The sequence below is a fragment of the Callospermophilus lateralis genome, chromosome 1 (assembly GCF_048772815.1).
Source record: "Callospermophilus lateralis isolate mCalLat2 chromosome 1, mCalLat2.hap1, whole genome shotgun sequence".
In the NCBI taxonomy this organism is placed as follows: domain Eukaryota; kingdom Metazoa; phylum Chordata; class Mammalia; order Rodentia; family Sciuridae; genus Callospermophilus; species Callospermophilus lateralis.
The window spans coordinates 155,782,551-155,801,407 of record NC_135305.1 but is presented as its reverse complement, the minus strand read 5'-3'; the positions used below and the strand labels follow the sequence as shown (position 1 = coordinate 155,801,407).

Below are 18,857 nucleotides of genomic sequence, written 5' to 3'. Positions count from 1 at the left end.
GCCACCATCTTGGAGAGCTGACGTCACCATCCTTGTTTTCGACTGATTGCAGCTCTTTCAGCTATAGAACAGGTAATTTCAGGCTGACAATTGTCTGCGTCTCGCAGACAAATTGCTCAGACTTAGTGCTAAATAACACGCGGAAACTGCTTCTTGGAGCCTGCTCCTATCAGAACACGCACCGAGCCCGGAGCGGCGGAGCTCCGGCTCCCAGAGCTGCTCTGGCCCAGGGCTATAGAACCCGCGGAAACTGCTTCTTGGAGCCTGCTCCTGTCGGAGCATGCACCAAGTCCAGAGAGGCCGAATTCTGGCTCCCGGAACTGCTCTGGCCCAGGGATAAAGAACCCGCGGAAACTGTTTCTCAGTCCAGGTCCTGCTGAATACTGTGGAGGCCAGAGGGGCGGAGCAGAGCTGCCGCCGGAGCCTGGAACAGGCCCAGCGACCCGCCGGTGTGGTGTCGCGTCGCCCCGGCTAGAGCAGGGGCCGAACAGAGCTGCCGCCCACGCCCGGAACAGGTCCAGCGACCTGCCGGCGTGGTTGTCAAGAAACCCCAATTGGAGTAGGGGGAAAGCAGATCCTCCACCCGCGTCCGCAAGGTAGGCAGGCCTGTGACAGACTGGCAGAACAGCCCCAGCGGCCTGCCGGCGTGGTAGACACGTCACACCACTTGGGGGAGGGGCAGAGCAGAGCCGCTCCCCGAGCCCGGATCAGGCCCAGCGGCCCACCAGCGTGGCAGTCACATCACTCCATTTGGAGTAGGGGCAGAGCAGAGCCGCCGCCCGAGCCTGCAAGGTAGACAGACTTGCGACCGAATGGCGGAACAGGCCCAGCGGTCTACTGGTGTGGTAGACACGTCACACAAATTGGAGGAGGGGCAGAGCAGAGCTGCCTCCCGAGTCCGCAAGGTAGGCAGACCCGCGTCCGACTGGCGGATCAGGCCCAGCGGCCTGCTGGTGTGGTAGACACGTCACCCGTCATCCCAATTGGAGTAGGGGCAGAGCAGAGCCTTCGCCCGTGGTCGGAGCAGGCCCAGCGGCCCGACAGCGTCGTAGTCACGTCAACCCAATTGGAGCAGGGACAGAGCAGAGCCGCCACCCGCGCCCAGAACAGGTCCAGCGACCTGCCGGCGTAGTAGTCAAGACACCCCAATTGGAGTAGGGGCAAAGCAGATCCTCCACCCGCGTCCGCAAGGTAGGCAGGCCTGTGACAGACTGGCGGAACAGCCCCAGCGGCCTGCCGGCGTGGTAGACACGTCACACCACTTGGGGGAGGGGCAGAGCAGAGCAGAGCCGCTCCCCAAGCCCGCATCAGGCCCAGCGGCCCGCCGGCGTGGCAGCCACATCACCCCATTTGGAGTAGGGGCAGAGCAGACCCGCCGCCCGAGCCTGCAAGGTAGACAGACTTGCGACCGAACGGCGGAACAGGCCCAGCGGTCTACTGGTGTGGTAGACATGTCACACCAATTGGAGGAGGGGCAGAGCAGAGCTACCTCCTGAGCCCGCATGGTAGGCAGACCTGCGACCTACTGGCGGATCAGGCCCAGTGGCCTGCTGGTGTGGTAGACACGCCACCTGTCACCCCAATTGGAGTAGGGGCAGAGCAGAGCCTTCGCCCGTGGTCGGAGCAGGCCCAGCGGCCCGACAGCGTCGTAGTCACGTCAACCCAATTGGAGCAGGGACAGAGCAGAGCCGCCACCCGCGCCCAGAACAGGTCCAGCGAACTGCCGGCGTAGTAGTCACGACACCTCAATTGGAGTAGGGGCAGAGCAGATCCTCCACCCGAGCCCGCATGATAGGCAGGCCTGTGACAGACTGGCGGAACAGGCCCAGCGGCCTACCAGCGTGGTAGACACGTCACACCACTTGGGGGAGGGGCAGAGCAGAGCCGCAGCCTGTGCCCAGAACAGGCCCAGCGACCTGCCGGCGTGGTAGTCACGACAACCCAATTGGAGAAGGGGCAGAGCAGAGCCGCCGCCCGCGCCTGCAAGGTAGTCAGATCCACGACTAACTGGCAGAACAGGCCCAGGGGTTCACGGACGTGGTAGACACGTCACACCAATTGGAGGAAGGGCAGAGCAGAGCCGCTGCCTGCGCCTCCAAGGTAGGCAGACCTGCGACCGACCGGCAGAACAGTCCCAGCGGCCCGCCAGCGTGGTAGACAGATCACCCCAATTGGAGGAGGAGCAGAGCTGCCGCCCGCCCCTGCAAGGGAGACTTTTCAACTATACAAGAGCAATATAAATATATAGGGGGAAAATTTCAAAAACACAACAGTTTCACTAAGCAGAAAGAAACACGAGCAATATGAAAAGACAAGGAAAGAAAGGACCACAAGCAATGCAGGTCAACTCAACTTTAGAAGAGGAAATAGCTGCAGCAGATGGAATGTCAGATAAAGAATTCAGGATATACATGCTGCAGATGATCTGGAGTCTCAAGGAAGACATTAGACAGCAAAATCAGACAATGAAAGATCACTTCGACCACTTCGACAATGTATTACATAAACAAATTCAAGAAGCAAAAGATCAACTATACAGGGAGATAGAGGTAATAAAAAACAAACAAACAGAAATCCTAGAAATGCAGGAAGCAATAAACCAACTTAAAAACTCAATTGAGAATACTACCAGCAGAGTAGAACACTTAGAAGATAGAACATCAGACAATGAAGACAAAGTATTTCAACTTGAAAAGAACATAGACAGCTCAGCAAGACTGTTAAGAAACCATGAGCAGAACATCCAAGAAATATGGGATAACATAAAGAGACCAAACTTAAGAGTCATTGGGATACAGGAAGGTATAGAGGTCCAAACCAAAGGAATGAGCCACCTATTCAATGAAATAATACGAGAAAACTTCCCAGACTTGAAGAATGAGACAGAATCCCAAATCCTAGAAGCATACAGGACGCTGAATGTGCAAAATCATAAGAGATCCACACCTAGACACATTATAATGAAGATGCCCAACATACAGAATAAGGAGAGAATTTTAAAAGCTACAAGAGAAAGGAAGCAGATTACATTTAGGGGTAAACCAATCAGGATAACAGCTGATCTTTCAATACAGACTCTGAAAGCTAGAAGATCCTGGAATAACATATTTCAAAAACTGAAAGAAAATGGGTTCCAACCAAGAATCATGTATCCAGCGAAATTAAGCTTCAGGATGGAAGATGAAATTAAAACCTTCCACGATAAACAAAAGTTAAAAGAATTTGCAGCTAGAAAACCATGTCTTCAAAACATCCTCGGCAAAACATTACAGGAAGAGGAAATGGAAAATAACAATGAAAACCAACAGTGGGACGTAGGACAGTAAAGGGGGGAAAAATAATCAAAAAGGAAAACAAACCATGTTTAGTAACATAAATAAACAAATATGGCTGGAAGAACAACCCATATCTCAATAATAACCCTAAATGTTAATGGCTTAAACTCACCAATCAAGAGACACAGGCTAGTAGAATGGATCACAAAACAAGACCCAACAATATGCTGCCTACAGGAGACGCATTTGATAGGAAAAGACATACATAGAATGAAGGTGAAAGGTTGGGAAAAATCATATCACTCATATGGACTTCGGAAACAAGCAGGAGTGTCCATACTCATATCAAATAAAATAGATTTCAAGCCAAAGTTAATCAAAAGGGATAAAGAGGGACACTACATACTGCTCAAGGGAACCATACACCAACAAGACATAACTATCATAAATATATATGCCCCAAACAATGGTGCAGCTATGTTCATCAAACAAACTCTTCTCAAGTTTAAGAGTCTAATAGACCAACATACAATAATCATGGGAGACTTCAACACACCTCTCTCACCACTAGACAGATCTTCCAAACAAAAGTTGAATAAGGAAACTATAGAACTCAATAACACAATTAATAACCTAGACTTAATTGATATATATAGAATATACCACCCAACATCAAGCAGTTACACTTTTTTCTCAGCAGCACATGGATCCTTCTCAAAAACAGATCATATATTATGTCACAGGGCAACTCTTAGACAATATAAAGGAGTGGAGATAATACCATGCATCTTATCTGATCATAATGGAATGAAACTGAAAATCAACGATAAAAGAAGGAAGGAAAAAACATGCATCACTTGGAGAATGAACAATTGGTTACTAAATGATCAATGGGTTATAGAAGACATCAAGGAGGAAATTAAAAAATTCTTAGAGATAAATGAAAGCACAGACACAACATATCGGAATCTATGGGACACATTAAAAGCAGTTCTAAGAGGAAAATTCATTGCTTGGAGTTCATTCCTTAAAAAAAGAAAAAACCAACAAATAAATGATCTCATACTCCATCTCAAAATCCTAGAAAAAGAAGAGCAAAACAACAGCAAAAGAAGTAGAAGGCAAGAAATTATTAAAATCAGAGCTGAAATTAATGACATCGAAACAAAAGAAACAATTGAAAAGATTGACAAAACTAAAAGTTGGTTCTTTGAAAAAATAAATAAAATCGACAGACCCTTAGCCATGCTAACGAAGAGAAGAAGAGAGAGAAATCAAATTACTAGCATACGGGATGAAAAAGGCAATATCACAACAGACACTTCAGAAATACAGAAGATAATCAAAAACTATTTTGAATCCTTATACTCCAATAAAATAGAAGATAGTGAAGGCATTGATAAATTTCTTAAGTCATATGACCTGCCCAGATTAAGGCAGGAGGATATAGACAACCTAAACAGACCAATATCAATTGAGGAAATAGAAGAAACCATCAAAAGACTACCAACTAAGAAAAGCCCAGAACCGGATGGGTATACAGCAGAGTTTTACAAAACCTTTAAAGAGGAACTAATACCAATACTTTTCAAGCTATTTCAGGAAATAGAAAAAGAGGGAGAACTTCCAAATTCATTCTACGAGGCCAACATCACCCTGATTCCTAAACCAGACAAAGACACTTCAAAGAAAGAAAACTACAGACCAATATCTCTAATGAACCTAGATGCAAAAATCCTCAATAAAATTCTGGCAAATCGGATTCAAAAACATATCAAAAAAATTGTGCACCATGATCAAGTAGGATTCATCCCTGGGATGCAAGGCTGGTTCAATATACGGAAATCAATTAATGTTATTCACCACATCAATAGACTTAAAAATAAGAACCATATGATCATCTCGATAGATGCAGATAAAGCATTCGACAAAGTACAGCATCCCTTTATGTTCAAAACGCTAGAAAAATTAGGGATAACAGGAACTTACCTCAACATTGTAAAAGCAATCTATGCTAAGCCTCAGGCTAGCATCATTCTGAATGGAGAAAAACTGAAGGCATTCCCTCTAAAATCTGGAACAAGACAGGGATGCCCTCTCTTACCACTTCTGTTCAACATAGTTCTCGAAACACTGGCCAGAGCAATTAGACAGACGAAAGAAATTAAAGGCATAAAAATAGGAAAAGAAGAACTTAAATTATCACTATTTGCAGATGACATGATTCTATACCTAGCAGACCCAAAAGGGTCTACAAAGAAACTATTAGAGCTAATAAATGAATTCAGCAAAGTGGCAGGATATAAAATCAACACGTATAAATCAAAGGCATTCCTGTATATCAGCGACAAATCCTCTGAAATGGAAATGAGGACAACCACTCCATTCACAATATCCCCCCATAAAATAAAATACTTAGGAATCAACCTAACAAAAGAGGTGAAAGACTTATACAATGAAAACTACAGAACCCTAAAGAGAGAAATAGAAGAAGATCTTAGAAGATGGAAAAATATACCCTGTTCATGGATAGGCAGAACTAACATCATCAAAATGACGATATTACCAAAAGTTCTCTATAGGTTTAATGCAATGCCAATCAAAATCCCAATGGCATTTCTTATAGAAATAGAGAAAGCAATCATGAAATTCATATGGAAAAATAAAAGACCCAGAATAGCAAAAATAATGCTAAGCAGGAAGGGTGAATCAGGCGGTATAGCGATACCAGACTTCAAACTATACTACAGAGCAATAGTAACAAAAACAGCATGGTACTGGTACCAAAACAGGCGGGTGGACCAATGGTACAGAATAGAGGACACAGAAACCAATCCACAAAACTACAACTATCTTATATTTGATAAAGGGGCTAAAAGCATGCAATGGAGGAAGGATAGCATCTTCAACAAATGGTGCTGGGAAAAATGGAAATCCATATGCAACAAAATGAAACTGAATCCCTTTCTTTCGCCATGCACAAAAGTTAACTCAAAATGGATCAAGGAGCTTGATATTAAATCCGAGACACGGCGTCTGATAGAAGAAAAAGTAGGCTACGATCTACATACTGTGGGGTCGGGCTCCAAATTCCTCAATAGGACACCCATAGCACAACAGTTAATAACTAGAATCAACAAATGGGACTTACTCAAACTAAAAAGTTTTTTCTCAGCAAAAGAAACAATAAGAGAGGTAAATAGGGAGCCTACATCCTGGGAACAAATCTTTACTCCTCACACTTCAGATAGAGCCCTAATATCCAGAGTATACAAAGAACTCAAAAAATTAGACAACAAGATAACAAATAACCCAATCAACAAATGGGCCAAAGACATGAACAGACACTTCTCAGAGGAGGACATACAATCAATCAACAAGTACATGAAAAAATGCTCACCATCCCTAGCAGTCAGAGAAATGCAAATCAAAACCACCCTAAGATACCATCTCACTCCAGTAAGATTGGCAGCCATTATGAAGTCAAACAACAACAAGTGCTGGCGAGGATGTGGGTAAAAGGGTACACTTGTTCATTGTTGGTGGGACTGCAAATTGGTGCAGCCAATCTGGAAAGCAGTATGGAGATTTCTTGGAAAGCTGGGAATGGAACCACCATTTGACCCAGCTATTCCCCTTCTCGGTCTATTCCCTAAAGACCTAAATAGAGCATGCTACAGGGACACTGCTACATCGATGTTCATAGCAGCACAATTCACAATAGCAAGACTGTGGAACCAACCTAGATGCCCTTCAATAGACGAATGGATAAAAAAAATGTGGCATTTATACACAATGGAGTATTACTCTGCATTAAGAAATGACAAAATCATAGAATTTGGAGGGAAATGGATGGCATTAGAGCAGATTATGCTAAGTGAAGCCAGCCAATCCCTAAAAAACAAATGCCAAATGTCTTCTTTGATATAAGGAGAGTAACTAAGAACAGAGTAGGGACGAAGAGCATGAGAAGAAGATTAACATTAAACAGGGACGAGAGGTGGGAGGGAAAGGGAGGGAGAAGGGAAATTGCATGGAAATGGAAGGAGACCCTCAGGGTTATACAAAATTACATACAAGAGGTAGCGAGGGGAAAGGGAAAAATAATACAAGCGGGAGATATGAACTGCAGTAGAGTGGGTAGAGAGAGAAGAGGGGAGGGGAGGGGAGGGGAGGGGGATAGTAAAGGATAGGAAAGGCAGCAGAATACAACAGACCCTAGTATGGCAATATATAAATCAATGGAAGTGTAACTGATGTGATTCTGCAATTTGTATATGGGGTAAAAATGGGAGTTCATAACCCACTTGAATCAAAGTGTGAAATATGATATATCAAGAACTATGTAATGTTTTGAACAACCAACAATAAAAAAAAAAAAGTAAAAAAAAAAAAATAAGAGACCCAGAAGAGTCAAAGAAATTCTTAGCAAGAAAAGTGAAGCAGGAGGCATCACAATCCTGGACCTCAAATTATACTACAGAGTTATAGTAACAAAAACAGCATGGTACTGGCACCAAAACAGGCAAGAAGACAAATGGAATAGAACAAAAGAGACAAATCACATAAATACAGGTATCTCATACTTGTCAAAGGTGCCAAAAAAACATACACTGGAGAAAACACCCTTTTTAACAAATAGTGATGGGAAAACTGGAAATATGCAAAATAAACCCTTATATCTTACCCTGCACAAAACTCCACTCCAAGTGGATAAAAATCCTAGGAATTAGACCAAAAACCCTGCACCTGCTAGAAGAAAATGTAGGCCCAACACTCCAACATATCAGCTCAGGTATTGATTTTCTTAACAAGATTCCTATAGTGTAAGAAATAAAAGAAAAGATCAATAAATGGGATGGAATCAAATTAAAAAGTTTCTTCACAGCAAAAGGAACAATCAAGAACACGAGGACAGCTGGGTGTGATGGCCCATTCCTGTGATTCCAGCAGCTCAGGAAGCAGAAGTATCACAAGTTCAAAGCCAACCTCAGCAACTTACTTATGCAACTCAGTAAGACCCTGTGTCTAAATAAAATACAAAAAATGGGCTGAGGGTGTGGCTCAGTGGTTAAGTGCCCCTGAGTTTAATACCCAGTATCCCCGCTCCCCCACAAAAAAAAACAACAACAACAACAAAAAAAAAAAAAAAAACATGAGGAGAGAGCCTACAGAATGGGAGAAAATCTTTGCCACCTGCTCCTCAAGGCTTTAATATTTAGGATATACAAAGAACTCAAAGAACTTAACATTAAAAAAAAATATCAATAAATGGGCAAAGGAACTAAACCCTTCTCAAAAGAAGAAATGTGAATGGTCAACAAATACATGAAAAAAACGTTCACTCTAGCAATTAGAGAAATGCAAATTAAAACTACACTGAGATTTCATCTCACTCCAGTCAGAATGGCAATTATAAAGAATACAAATAACAATAAGCGTTGACAAGGATGTAGGGAAAAAAGTATATTCATACATTGTTGGTGGGACTATAAATTGGTGCAACCACTCTGGAAAGAAGTATGGAGATTCCTCAAAAAACTAGGAATGAAACTACCATTTGACCCAGTTATCCCACTCCTCAGTTTACATCCAAGGGATTTAAAATCAGCATTCTATAATTGCACAGCCACATCGATGTTTCTAGCAGCACAATTCACAATACCTAAGCTATAGAGCCAATCAAAAGATATATGAATAAAGAAAATGTGATACACACACACACACACACACACACACACACACACACACACACATTGCAGTACTACTCAGCCACAAAGAAGAATGAAAGTATGACATTTACCAGTAAATGGATGGATCTGGAAACAATCATGCTAAGTGAAACAAACCAGTCCCAAAAAGCCAATGGTCAAATGCTTTTTCTGATATGTGGAAGCTAATGCATAATAAATGGGGGGGGTGTTTAAAAATGAATAGAAGTTCAGTAGAGTAGACAAAGGGGAATGAAGGGAAGGGGGAAGGATGGGAAAAGGAAAGACAGTAGAATGAATCTGACATATGTACATACATGAATATACCACAGTGAATCTCACAATTGTGTACATTCACAATAAATTAATTGAAAAAAAAAACTAGGTAAATGACAGAAAGATTAGCAGAGAGAAGGGAAGAGGGAGTTGGAAAAGGGAGAGAAAGGGGAGGTACCAGGGACTGAATTAGAACAAGATATAGTCCATGCTTTTATAATTCTGTCAAAATGGATTCTCCTGCCATGTATAACTAAAAAGAACTCCCCGTCAAAATTTAGCCATTTCAAATTAGAGGAGAGGGAAAGGCTTTCAAAAGATACCATAAAAAGCCAGGAGTAGTGGCACACATCTACAATCCCAGCAACTGGGGAGGCTGAGGCAGGAGGATTGCACCTCTGAGGCCAGCCTCTGCAACTAAGTGAGGCCCTAAGCATCTCAGCAAGACTCTGTCTCAAAAAAAAAAAATGTCTGGAGATGTACCTTAGTAGTAAAGGGACCCTGGGTTCAATCTCTAGTACCAAAAAGTAAAAAAAAAAAAAAAAAAAGAAAGGTGGAGGGGAACATATATCTTTTTGAAGGATATAAAGAACTATTAACTAGAGGAAAACCTGTGGATGTAACTGAGTGATAGAGCTCCCCTGGGTTCACATCAAAAAAAATTTTTTTTTTAGTACTGGAGAGTATAGTACCAAAGAGTGATAGGAATACTGTACCACTGAGCTATACCCCCACCCTTCTTTATTTTTATTTTGAGACACAGTATCACTAAATTGCTGAAGCTAGCCTCAGCCTTGCAATCCTCCTGCCTCAGTTTCCCCAGCTGCTGGGATTACAGGCATGCACCACCTTACCTGGTCATTTCTCTTAAAATTTTTACTGAGCTAGCAAATATATCACTCTCCCTAGTACTCTACAAGCCAGAAAGTTTTAACTTGGCTTTTTCGATATGAATGATGTATTTGTGTGTGTGTGTGTGTGTGTATGTGTATGGTGCTGGGGATTGAACCCAGGGCCTTGTGCATGAGAAGCAAGCACTCTACCAACTGAATGTCCCGAATAATGTATTTTTGCTTAACATTAAATTATAATTGCCTAGAAGGACAGAGCAGAAAAACAAATATCTTTCATATAGCAAAGTCCTTGAACTATCTCCTAGCCTCACTAGCAATTTTCCCAAGTACTGAAATCAGAAACTCATTTCTGTCATCCTTAGAGCAAATACAGGCTTCAGACAACACTGTTTCCTTATCTTAATAATTAATGTACACCAAAGAAATGAATTTAATAATTCATCTTAATCTGGATATGGTATCATATGCCTGTAATCCCAGCACCTCAGGAGGCTAAGGCAGAAAGATCATAAATTCAAGTACCCTCTGGCAAGACATGGTCTCAAAACAAAAAGGGCTGAGGAAGCAACCACATGCCTAGCATGCATGAAGCCCTAGGTTTAATCCCCAGACTATACGGGGGAAAAAAGTTCATCTCTAAGAATTGAAAATGACAGCAAAGGGCTGGGATTGTGGCTCAGTGGTGGAATGCTTGCCTAGCATGTGTGGGGCACTGGGTTAAATTCTCAACACCACATATAAATAAAATGAATAAAATAAAGGTCCATCAACAACTAAAAAAAAATTAAAAAGAAAAAGAAAATGATAGCAAAGACAATTGCCTGGAAGATAAGGGAGCTCTATTGACAGGCCTAAAGCATTTCAATTTATCATAGTGAGGAATTTATAAATAATTTGTAGATTTATTCCATAATTCTGAGACTACTTCTTTGTCATTTATTTTAAAGGCTAAGTCACAAATTCAAAGAGTGACTACTCACCTCTGGAGATTTTGGCGTATTCTTGAATACAGCATAGGAAATAAGTGAACTTGAACCTATAATACTGAGAGACCCAGGAGATGATCATTAAAACTGGTCCTTCACTTTTGCTATTGATTTTTTTTTCTGATAAAACTGATGAAAAATAAACTGCACTTGTGTTTTAAAAGTATGGAATGTTTCTCGAATTTATATGTCATCCTTGTTTAGGGGCTGTGCCAATCTTTTCTATCATTCCAATTTTTTTTAATTGAACATGAACACATTACCTTTGTTTTACTAATTCATTTATTTTGTGTGGTATTGATGATCAAACCCAGTGCCACATGTGTGCAAGGCAAGTACACTACCACTGAGCCACAACCCCAGCCCCTCATTCCAATTTTTAATATGTGTGCTGACAAAGTGAGCACTTTGCTATTTATTGGTTTTGCAATCACTCCTATTGACCAGGTTGTCCACTGATTTCAGATGTTATCCCTCTATCTGCTTTTCTGTTGTTATTGTTATTGATGTTACATTTTATTAGTCAGAAAATATCAATGGAGTAAGTAAAGAATATATTTTTTCACTAACTAAAGAGCAAATCCCCAGGGAGAAAATGTAGAAACTGCAGAATGCTCCAGTTTTGCTTACACTAGTTTATATATATAGTCCATACTATGTGAGATTAAATAAACATACCTCAGAGTTGCCATAATAAATTGTATCCATTGTATTGCAGAAAAAACCTAAGTAAAAAAGAAAAAAATTAAGCCTTTTACATTTAATATTCAACCTAACTCCAATTTCACTGTTTATTAGCCACCTCCTCAACACAAATTCTTCTTCAAAGCCTAATCAAAACATACAAGTCTGAAAATGAATCAAAAAGACTAAAGAGGGTTGGAGCTGGGGCTAAGTGGTAGAGCACTCACCCAGCATTCTTGAGGCACTGACTGGGTACGATTCTCAACACCACATGAAAAAATAAATAAAATAAAGTTATAAAAATAAACAAATAAAGATGTTGTGTCAATCTACAATGAAAAAAGATTTTTTAAAAAGACTGAAAAGGCTCTAGGAAGAAAGAATTGTTCCATTTTTCCTTATTTCTGCTTCTCTGGGAAACAGTAAAATAAAATAAAAATACAGAAGTGAGTAGAAAATGACTAAATGAGCTGGGCGTGGTGGTGCTTGCCTGTAACCCCAGTGGCTCGGGAGGCTGAAACAGGAGGATCCCAAGTTCAAAGTCAGCCTCAGCAATGGTGAGGCTCTAAGCAACTCAGTGAGACCCTTTCTCTAAATGAAATACAAAAAAGGGCCAAGGATACAGCTCAGCGGTCATATGCCCCTGAGTTCAACCCCTGGTTCCAAAAAAAAAAAAAAAAAGACCGAATGAAAAATTGAGGGCTGGGATTGTGGCTCAGAGATAGAGTGCTCGCCTAGCATGTATGAAGCACTGGGTTCAATCCTCAGCACCATATAAAAATAAAACAAAGATTTTGTGTCCACCTATAACTAAAAATATAAATATAAAAATCTGAATGAGAAAACTAATAAAAGAAGAATGAGGGCTAGGGTTGTGGCTCAGTGGTAGAGTGCTTGCCTAATATACGTGAGGCCCTTGATTCCATGCTCAGCACCACATATAAATAAACAAAATGAAGGTATTGTGTTCATCTCTGTTAGGATGGCCTTAGGCCTGAGCCTAAGCAACTCCATTTTAAAAGCTCCAGTTTGAAACCTGAAGTTTCACCAGGAATACCCAAAGAACCCTCCAATATGGCCTCAAACAAGTTACTTCCCTTCACCCTGATAAACAGATTGAAGCCCCTGGCAGGCTGTGCTTGCCTGATAAGAGGGAAAGGCAAGAAGATCAGGGTGGAATCAGATGTTTCTGACCCCAGGGTAAATGATGGCACTGAGAAATCTGGTGGTAGCTGATAAGGACTGAAAGGGGGGTCAACCCCCCCCCAAAATTTAGTATAAATAATACAACAAATAAACAGCAATTCAGCCAGCTGAAACAAGGATGCACTCAAGCTGGAGAGCCTGATGAGGACCTGACATCCCATCACTTGTCACCATTTCCTGAGCCTCTGCGTGATCCTCACTGCTCTCAAACTCTACCACCTCTCTGGACCTTGGTGAGAACCACAACTTCTCCCTATGACCCTCTCCCTCAACTGATCAACCACTCCATGCCAGGAAAAGCCTGCCTTGGTTCCGGACCTGGTGACCACAGTCTGAGTGAGTGTGCATCTGCTGGTCATAAAGCCTAAAGCTTAAGACTTTAGAACTTAGCACACAGAGGGAATGTCTGTTATTAGCCTATCGAGTGTGTTTGATTAAGTGTGTTTGCAGTGTTTAGAATTAATCTAGAATTGTTTGCTGTAAATTGATTATGTCTATTGCAGTGCCTAGCATTAAGGGATTGTCGTTTTCTTGATTAAGAACCTATAGAGTGAAATTATATTGAGTAATTTGAGTGAATAAAGCACTGAAAGGGGCAGAAGCGCATGGACATTCTTTATTTCTCCCCTAGACCGCATAAGTTGTAATTTGCCCCCTCGTGACAACCTACAACTAAAAAAAAAATTTTTTTTTTAAAAAGAATAAAAATAGAGAAGAGGTAGAAAAAGTTACATTTTAAAAGAGAAAGGACAGACCTTTAATAAAGAAAAAAAATAAAGTTCACTAAAAGAAAGAATAATAAATGACAGAGAAATGAAGAAAATGGAGACACTGTGAGTGAAAAATACAGAGCAGAAAGAAAAGGGAAGGGTCAAAAAAGACAAGAGGGGCAACTTCTGACCTTACCAAATCCCACTTGTCCTCCAGGGTGCTAATCTCCAGTAACAAGGCCATAAGGACTTTAGTCCCAGCTACTCTTATGCAGTGATCCTTCTCAGTCAGGTTGCAATTCCCAAAGAAATGAACAAAAGCCACACCCCTGTCCCAGCCGGGCTCCTCCTTACCTAGTCACGCACTGTCCCTTGAGGGCAGCCAGCAAGGTGACAACAAGTGGAGAAAAGTCAGCCTGAAAGGCCAAAAATAGAAAGAGCAGGTGACAAGGAAACAAAGTTTTAAGAAGCATAAAGAACTGTAGAAGGGGTAAGTGGTAGGAGTTATTATTTATTTTATTAAAAGAAGCAGAATGAATCATAGTGAAAAGATAAATAGAGCTGTAAGAAGGAAATTAAATAGGAAAAAAAAGAAAAGAAAGAAAGAGTAGAAGGGAGGTCTGCTTAAAACTTGTCCACTTATAGACAAGTCTTTGTGAGAAAGAGAAATTCCATAAAGTTTTAGTAATACCTGTGTAAAGTTAGGAAGATAGGAGGTTATTAATGTTTGTCATATTTGATACTAACATCTTAAATATACTAAACCCCAAATTTCCACCAGAAAAATAATTGTATTATTACTCTATTCATTGAATGTACTTCATTGACATTTAAAATATTAATGTCCTACAAAGCAATGTCATAGAAGATACAAAGATAAACAAGAGAAAGACCTAGCCTTCTAGGAGCTTATGATACACTAGGAAAAATGGCTTGAAGACCTAAAACTCAAATAATTTGCATATAGTAATAATATACACAGAATGGCATTTGAACATGGAAGGACCAATAAAATTCTAACAAGCAAAGATTGAGGTAGAGGACACAGGAAAAACACTGATGTAGCCATTTATCTTTAACCATCTTTGTGTATATTCTACAAATGTTTATTTTCTTTCTTTTTCCATTATTTTTTTGGGGAGTGGGGGAATGGTTCTGGGGTTCAAATCCAGGGTCTTGTAAATCCTAAGCACATACTCTACCACTGAGATACACCCCTGGACCCCAAATATTTCTTTTTTTATTAATTTTTTTTTAGTTGTAGACAGACACAATACCTTTATTTTATTTATTTGTTTTTATATGGTACTGAGGATTGAACCCAGCGCTTCACACATGCTAGGCATACACTCTACCAACTAAGCTATAACCCCAGCCCCCAAATAATTGTTAATAACATAAATTAGATCTTTTGTATGGCTGGAGGAATTCAAATATTTATGCATATTAGATTAAGATTATAGTATAGGGTGCAGTGGCATACACCTGTAATCACAGTGGCTCAAGAGGCTGAAGCAGGAGGATCTGAGTTTAAAGCCAGCTCCAGAAATTTAGTGAAGCCCTCAGCAACTTGGTGAGACCTTATGTCAAAATAAGAAAATAAAATGGGCTGGGGATGTGGCTCCATGGTTGAGTGCCCTTGGGTTTAATTCCTGGTACCAAAAAAAAAAAAAAAAAAAAGTATAGTATGGAATGGAAGACTAGACATTGTTAAGTGGAAAGTTTTAATAACTTTGCTTAAATTATTAGATAAACAAATAAACATACTGACTTCTGGACTAGAAATTTCCAGCAAAAGGTCTTAGGGAGTGTTTTAAGGTCTCCAATCATATATCTATCTAATAAGGGTGAGGAGACTAATGATAGTCTCACCAACCAAGTGATAAGAAAATGATTTTGGACAAAAGACTCTTGTCTCAGTCAAGAACAAACCTCTAATTGTTCGGAGACTAGTTGTGACAAATTAGTCTGCAGTTATTGATGACAATCAATCTCAGAGAATTTTTCTTTTAGGTATCTCTTATAAAATGTCTATGACACCATTATACCTGGTTTACATACTTTATTTTTACTGCACTTTAAAATCTATAGAAAAATTGGCTAGATAGTACAGAATATTAGTTCTTTAAATATTTCAATTTTCCTATCCTAGACTCTTTCTATAGGCTGTTCTCCTTCCTAAACTGATTCATAAAAATCTGAATTTAAAGCTGGATGTGGTTGGCACATACCTTTTATTCCAGCTATTTGAGAGGCTTAAGGCAGGAGGATCACAAATTTGAGGCCTGCTTGGGCAACTCAGTGAGACTTTGTCTCAAAATAAAATAGTATACGATAAATGGCTAGGGGTATAGCTCAGTGGGAAAGTACCTAGCAAGTGAAAACCCTAGTACTAAAAGAAAATAAAATTTTGCAAAAAAATTAAATTCTCCAAAAAATAAAATTTTACAACTTTTTTTCAATTTTACATTTATTTACATAATTATTTAATGACTTGTCTCTTCACCTGAGTACAAATCCTTAAGCGCTGAATCTAATTTATTGTTTCTCAGCTCAACTTAGACATATTCTTTTGTAGTATTTTCCATGAACTCCAATCCAAATTAATCTTCCTATCACATTCTTTCACTTTCCTTTATTATAAATTATTATAATTTATAATGATATGTCTGTTTGTATGATTATTTTATGTTGGTGTCCTCTGTTAAACAGTAAGCTCCACAAAGGCAGGGAGGATATCCTATTTTGCTCACTAGTGTAATCCTTACCCACAAGAGGATATAACACATGAAAGATATTGAGTAAATATTTGTTAAATGTTGAAATAATTCTTAGAGGAGCACAGTAACTGGAGAAAATAAAAATATAAAAAGGGCTGGGAATATGGCTCAGTAGTTAAGACCCCTGGGTTCAATCCCTCGTAACACACACACACACACACACAAAAAAAAAAAAAAAAAAACGAATATAATTACAATTTGTCAACTTGGGCCAAGGTCATCTAGAGTTGTCGTGGCAGTGGGTATTGGAAAGTCTGATGTCAGTCAAAATCAAGAGGTAGACCTGAGTGGGACTCACTGGAAACTTCTTTGTGCAGGAGAGGCACATGGTCCCTCTCCTCTCTGATAGGATCCACTATCTCCCTTGAGAGTGTCCCCTTTCTCTTTTCCTATCCCTTCACAATAAACTCATGCCTGTTACTCTTAGTGACATGTCTCAAATATTTCTAACTTGATCGCAAGAACTGGTGCTTTACGGGAGGAGTCTTCACACTGCTTCAGTTTTCCAACTCCATGACATTACTATATGAAGCCTTCCTATTTTATTAACATATATTAATTGTACATATTAATGGGATTCACCATGATACTTCCATACATGCATACAGCATTCAATGATCATATCTAAGCACCCTTCTTCCTCCTTTACTTCCCTCCCCAACACCTTTCCCAGTCCCTAATAATCACTATTCACTTTAAACAACTTAGTTCATAGCAGGTTTCTCCTCTTGTAATTTCTATCATTTGTCTTGGTAGCTCATTCTGTTTACTACTTCAGTAGGCAAACTCAAAGTAGATTTTTCTGAACTTCTCCTAAACACATATACATATATAGTGGATTTTTTCTATCAAAACTTTATATCAATCAAACTTGTTGTATAAGATTACTTTGTTATCTCTGATGACTATTTTATATACACACACACACATATTTACTGGATAAATACAATAGTTAATTATGGTGCTAAGCTCCTTATAATGCATCATGTAATTTATTCTTTTATCCTAAATTTGTTCATCATAGCCTTGTGAATTCTATCCTATGAGCATTTCTTAATTCCATCTTTACTTCTTCAACCCTATTTTTTTTTTTTCCCCTTCTTTTTGGTGCTGGGGATCGAACCCAGGTCCTGGAGTATAATGAGCATTCACTCTACTTCTGAGCTACAACACCAACCCCAAACCTACTGTGAGGCCCTATTGTTAGACTTATTTTCTCCCTGCTAGACTACTGCAACAGAATCTTAACTGGCCTCCCTACCTACAACACTTTCTTTCTTTTTAAATCTTTATTTATTTATTTTTAAGCAGCAAAGAAGTGTTTATTGCGAGCTAGCTTGGTCCTCCCCACGCACACAGCAACTTGTGACACTGAGAGGCTAATCTTTATTTTTATTTGTTTATTTTTATGTGGTGCTGGGGATCAAACCCAGGGTCTCACATCAAGGCAAGCTCTCTACCACTGACCTACAACCCCAGCCCCAGTACTCTCTTTTCAATCCTTTTCCTTTGTTCCCGAGTGATGTTTTAAAAAACAAATTCGACAATACTCTCCAGGTCTTAGCTTCTGGTGGTTCCAAACCGCTTTACAATCTGCTCCAGTTTATCTTTATACAGATTCATCTAATTCCCCAACATGTCCTGGGCATGCTTTTCCCTTTTCTAGAAATATCCTTTTTTTTTTTTTTCTTTGTCCCATGAATGCCTCCATGTCTTTTAAGATCCAGCATAGAAGTCATTTCCTGCCTATAACATTCCCACAGTTCTAAGCAGGATTGTAAATTAGGATCTTTTAGTACTCCTATAAATCAGGATCTTTAAGACATAAAGATTAAGAAAGATACAAGGTGGAGATAAAAGATTTTAAGACTTACACGTTCTGGGGAATACACCACAGGCCTGGAGACCACATACACCATGGTCAGGAAATATAAAGGGAGAGAGGATTAATACCATCTGTGGGGCTAAGGTATCCAAACAGGTTTCCTGTGGAAAGTTTAATTGGTGAGTTTAAAGCAAGAAGACATCAGTTTCAGGTTACACGTGACCAAAAAATGGTCACTATGCCATATCTGCACAGGGCATACTGGGTGTGAAGGTGAGCAAGGCCTGACAAGTGGGCTACCTCCAACTGTCCCCTTGGGAGGCAGATTGCAGAAGACAGAGATAATTGCATCGACCACACTGAGAACTGAGAGGAGGTGTAGAAATGGAAAGTGTCACAAGTGACTGACCTCCGCTTCTGGGACCAGAAAACGATATTCACGTTCAACATGGATGCCCAGATAACATAAAATGATGAGACCTCACTACACTTTCTCACTGTGCTTTCTCAATATGATAGTCTTACTTCGTGCCACGATCAGGTACTGGTT

The 18,857-nt window shown here is 40.2% G+C and overlaps 1 protein-coding gene and 1 pseudogene across 7 annotated transcripts in view; both read right to left on the bottom strand.

The window, feature by feature from the left end:
• Positions 1-18,857, bottom strand: part of Tmem116 (transmembrane protein 116) — a 94,075-nt gene that overhangs the window by 74,652 nt on the left and 566 nt on the right. For 3 of the 7 annotated variants that reach the window (XR_013092363.1, XM_076866854.1, XM_076866857.1), the window contains exons 2-6: positions 18,357-18,468; positions 14,057-14,118; positions 12,014-12,046; positions 11,781-11,827; positions 11,097-11,160 (exon numbers count right to left, since the gene is read on the bottom strand). Coding sequence is in view for 6 of the 7 variants with exons in the window: in XM_076866854.1 (XP_076722969.1) it covers positions 11,097-11,160; positions 11,781-11,794 (78 nt within the window). In the remaining variant the exon portion in view is untranslated. Of the gene's footprint in view, positions 1-11,096; positions 11,161-11,780; positions 11,828-12,013; positions 12,069-14,056; positions 14,119-18,356; positions 18,469-18,857 lie in introns of those variants that run through there. The other 4 variants (XM_076866866.1, XM_076866860.1, XM_076866876.1 and 1 more) reach the window with 4 other exon arrangements.
• On the bottom strand, positions 11,262-11,361 carry LOC143383979 (U6 spliceosomal RNA; annotated as a pseudogene).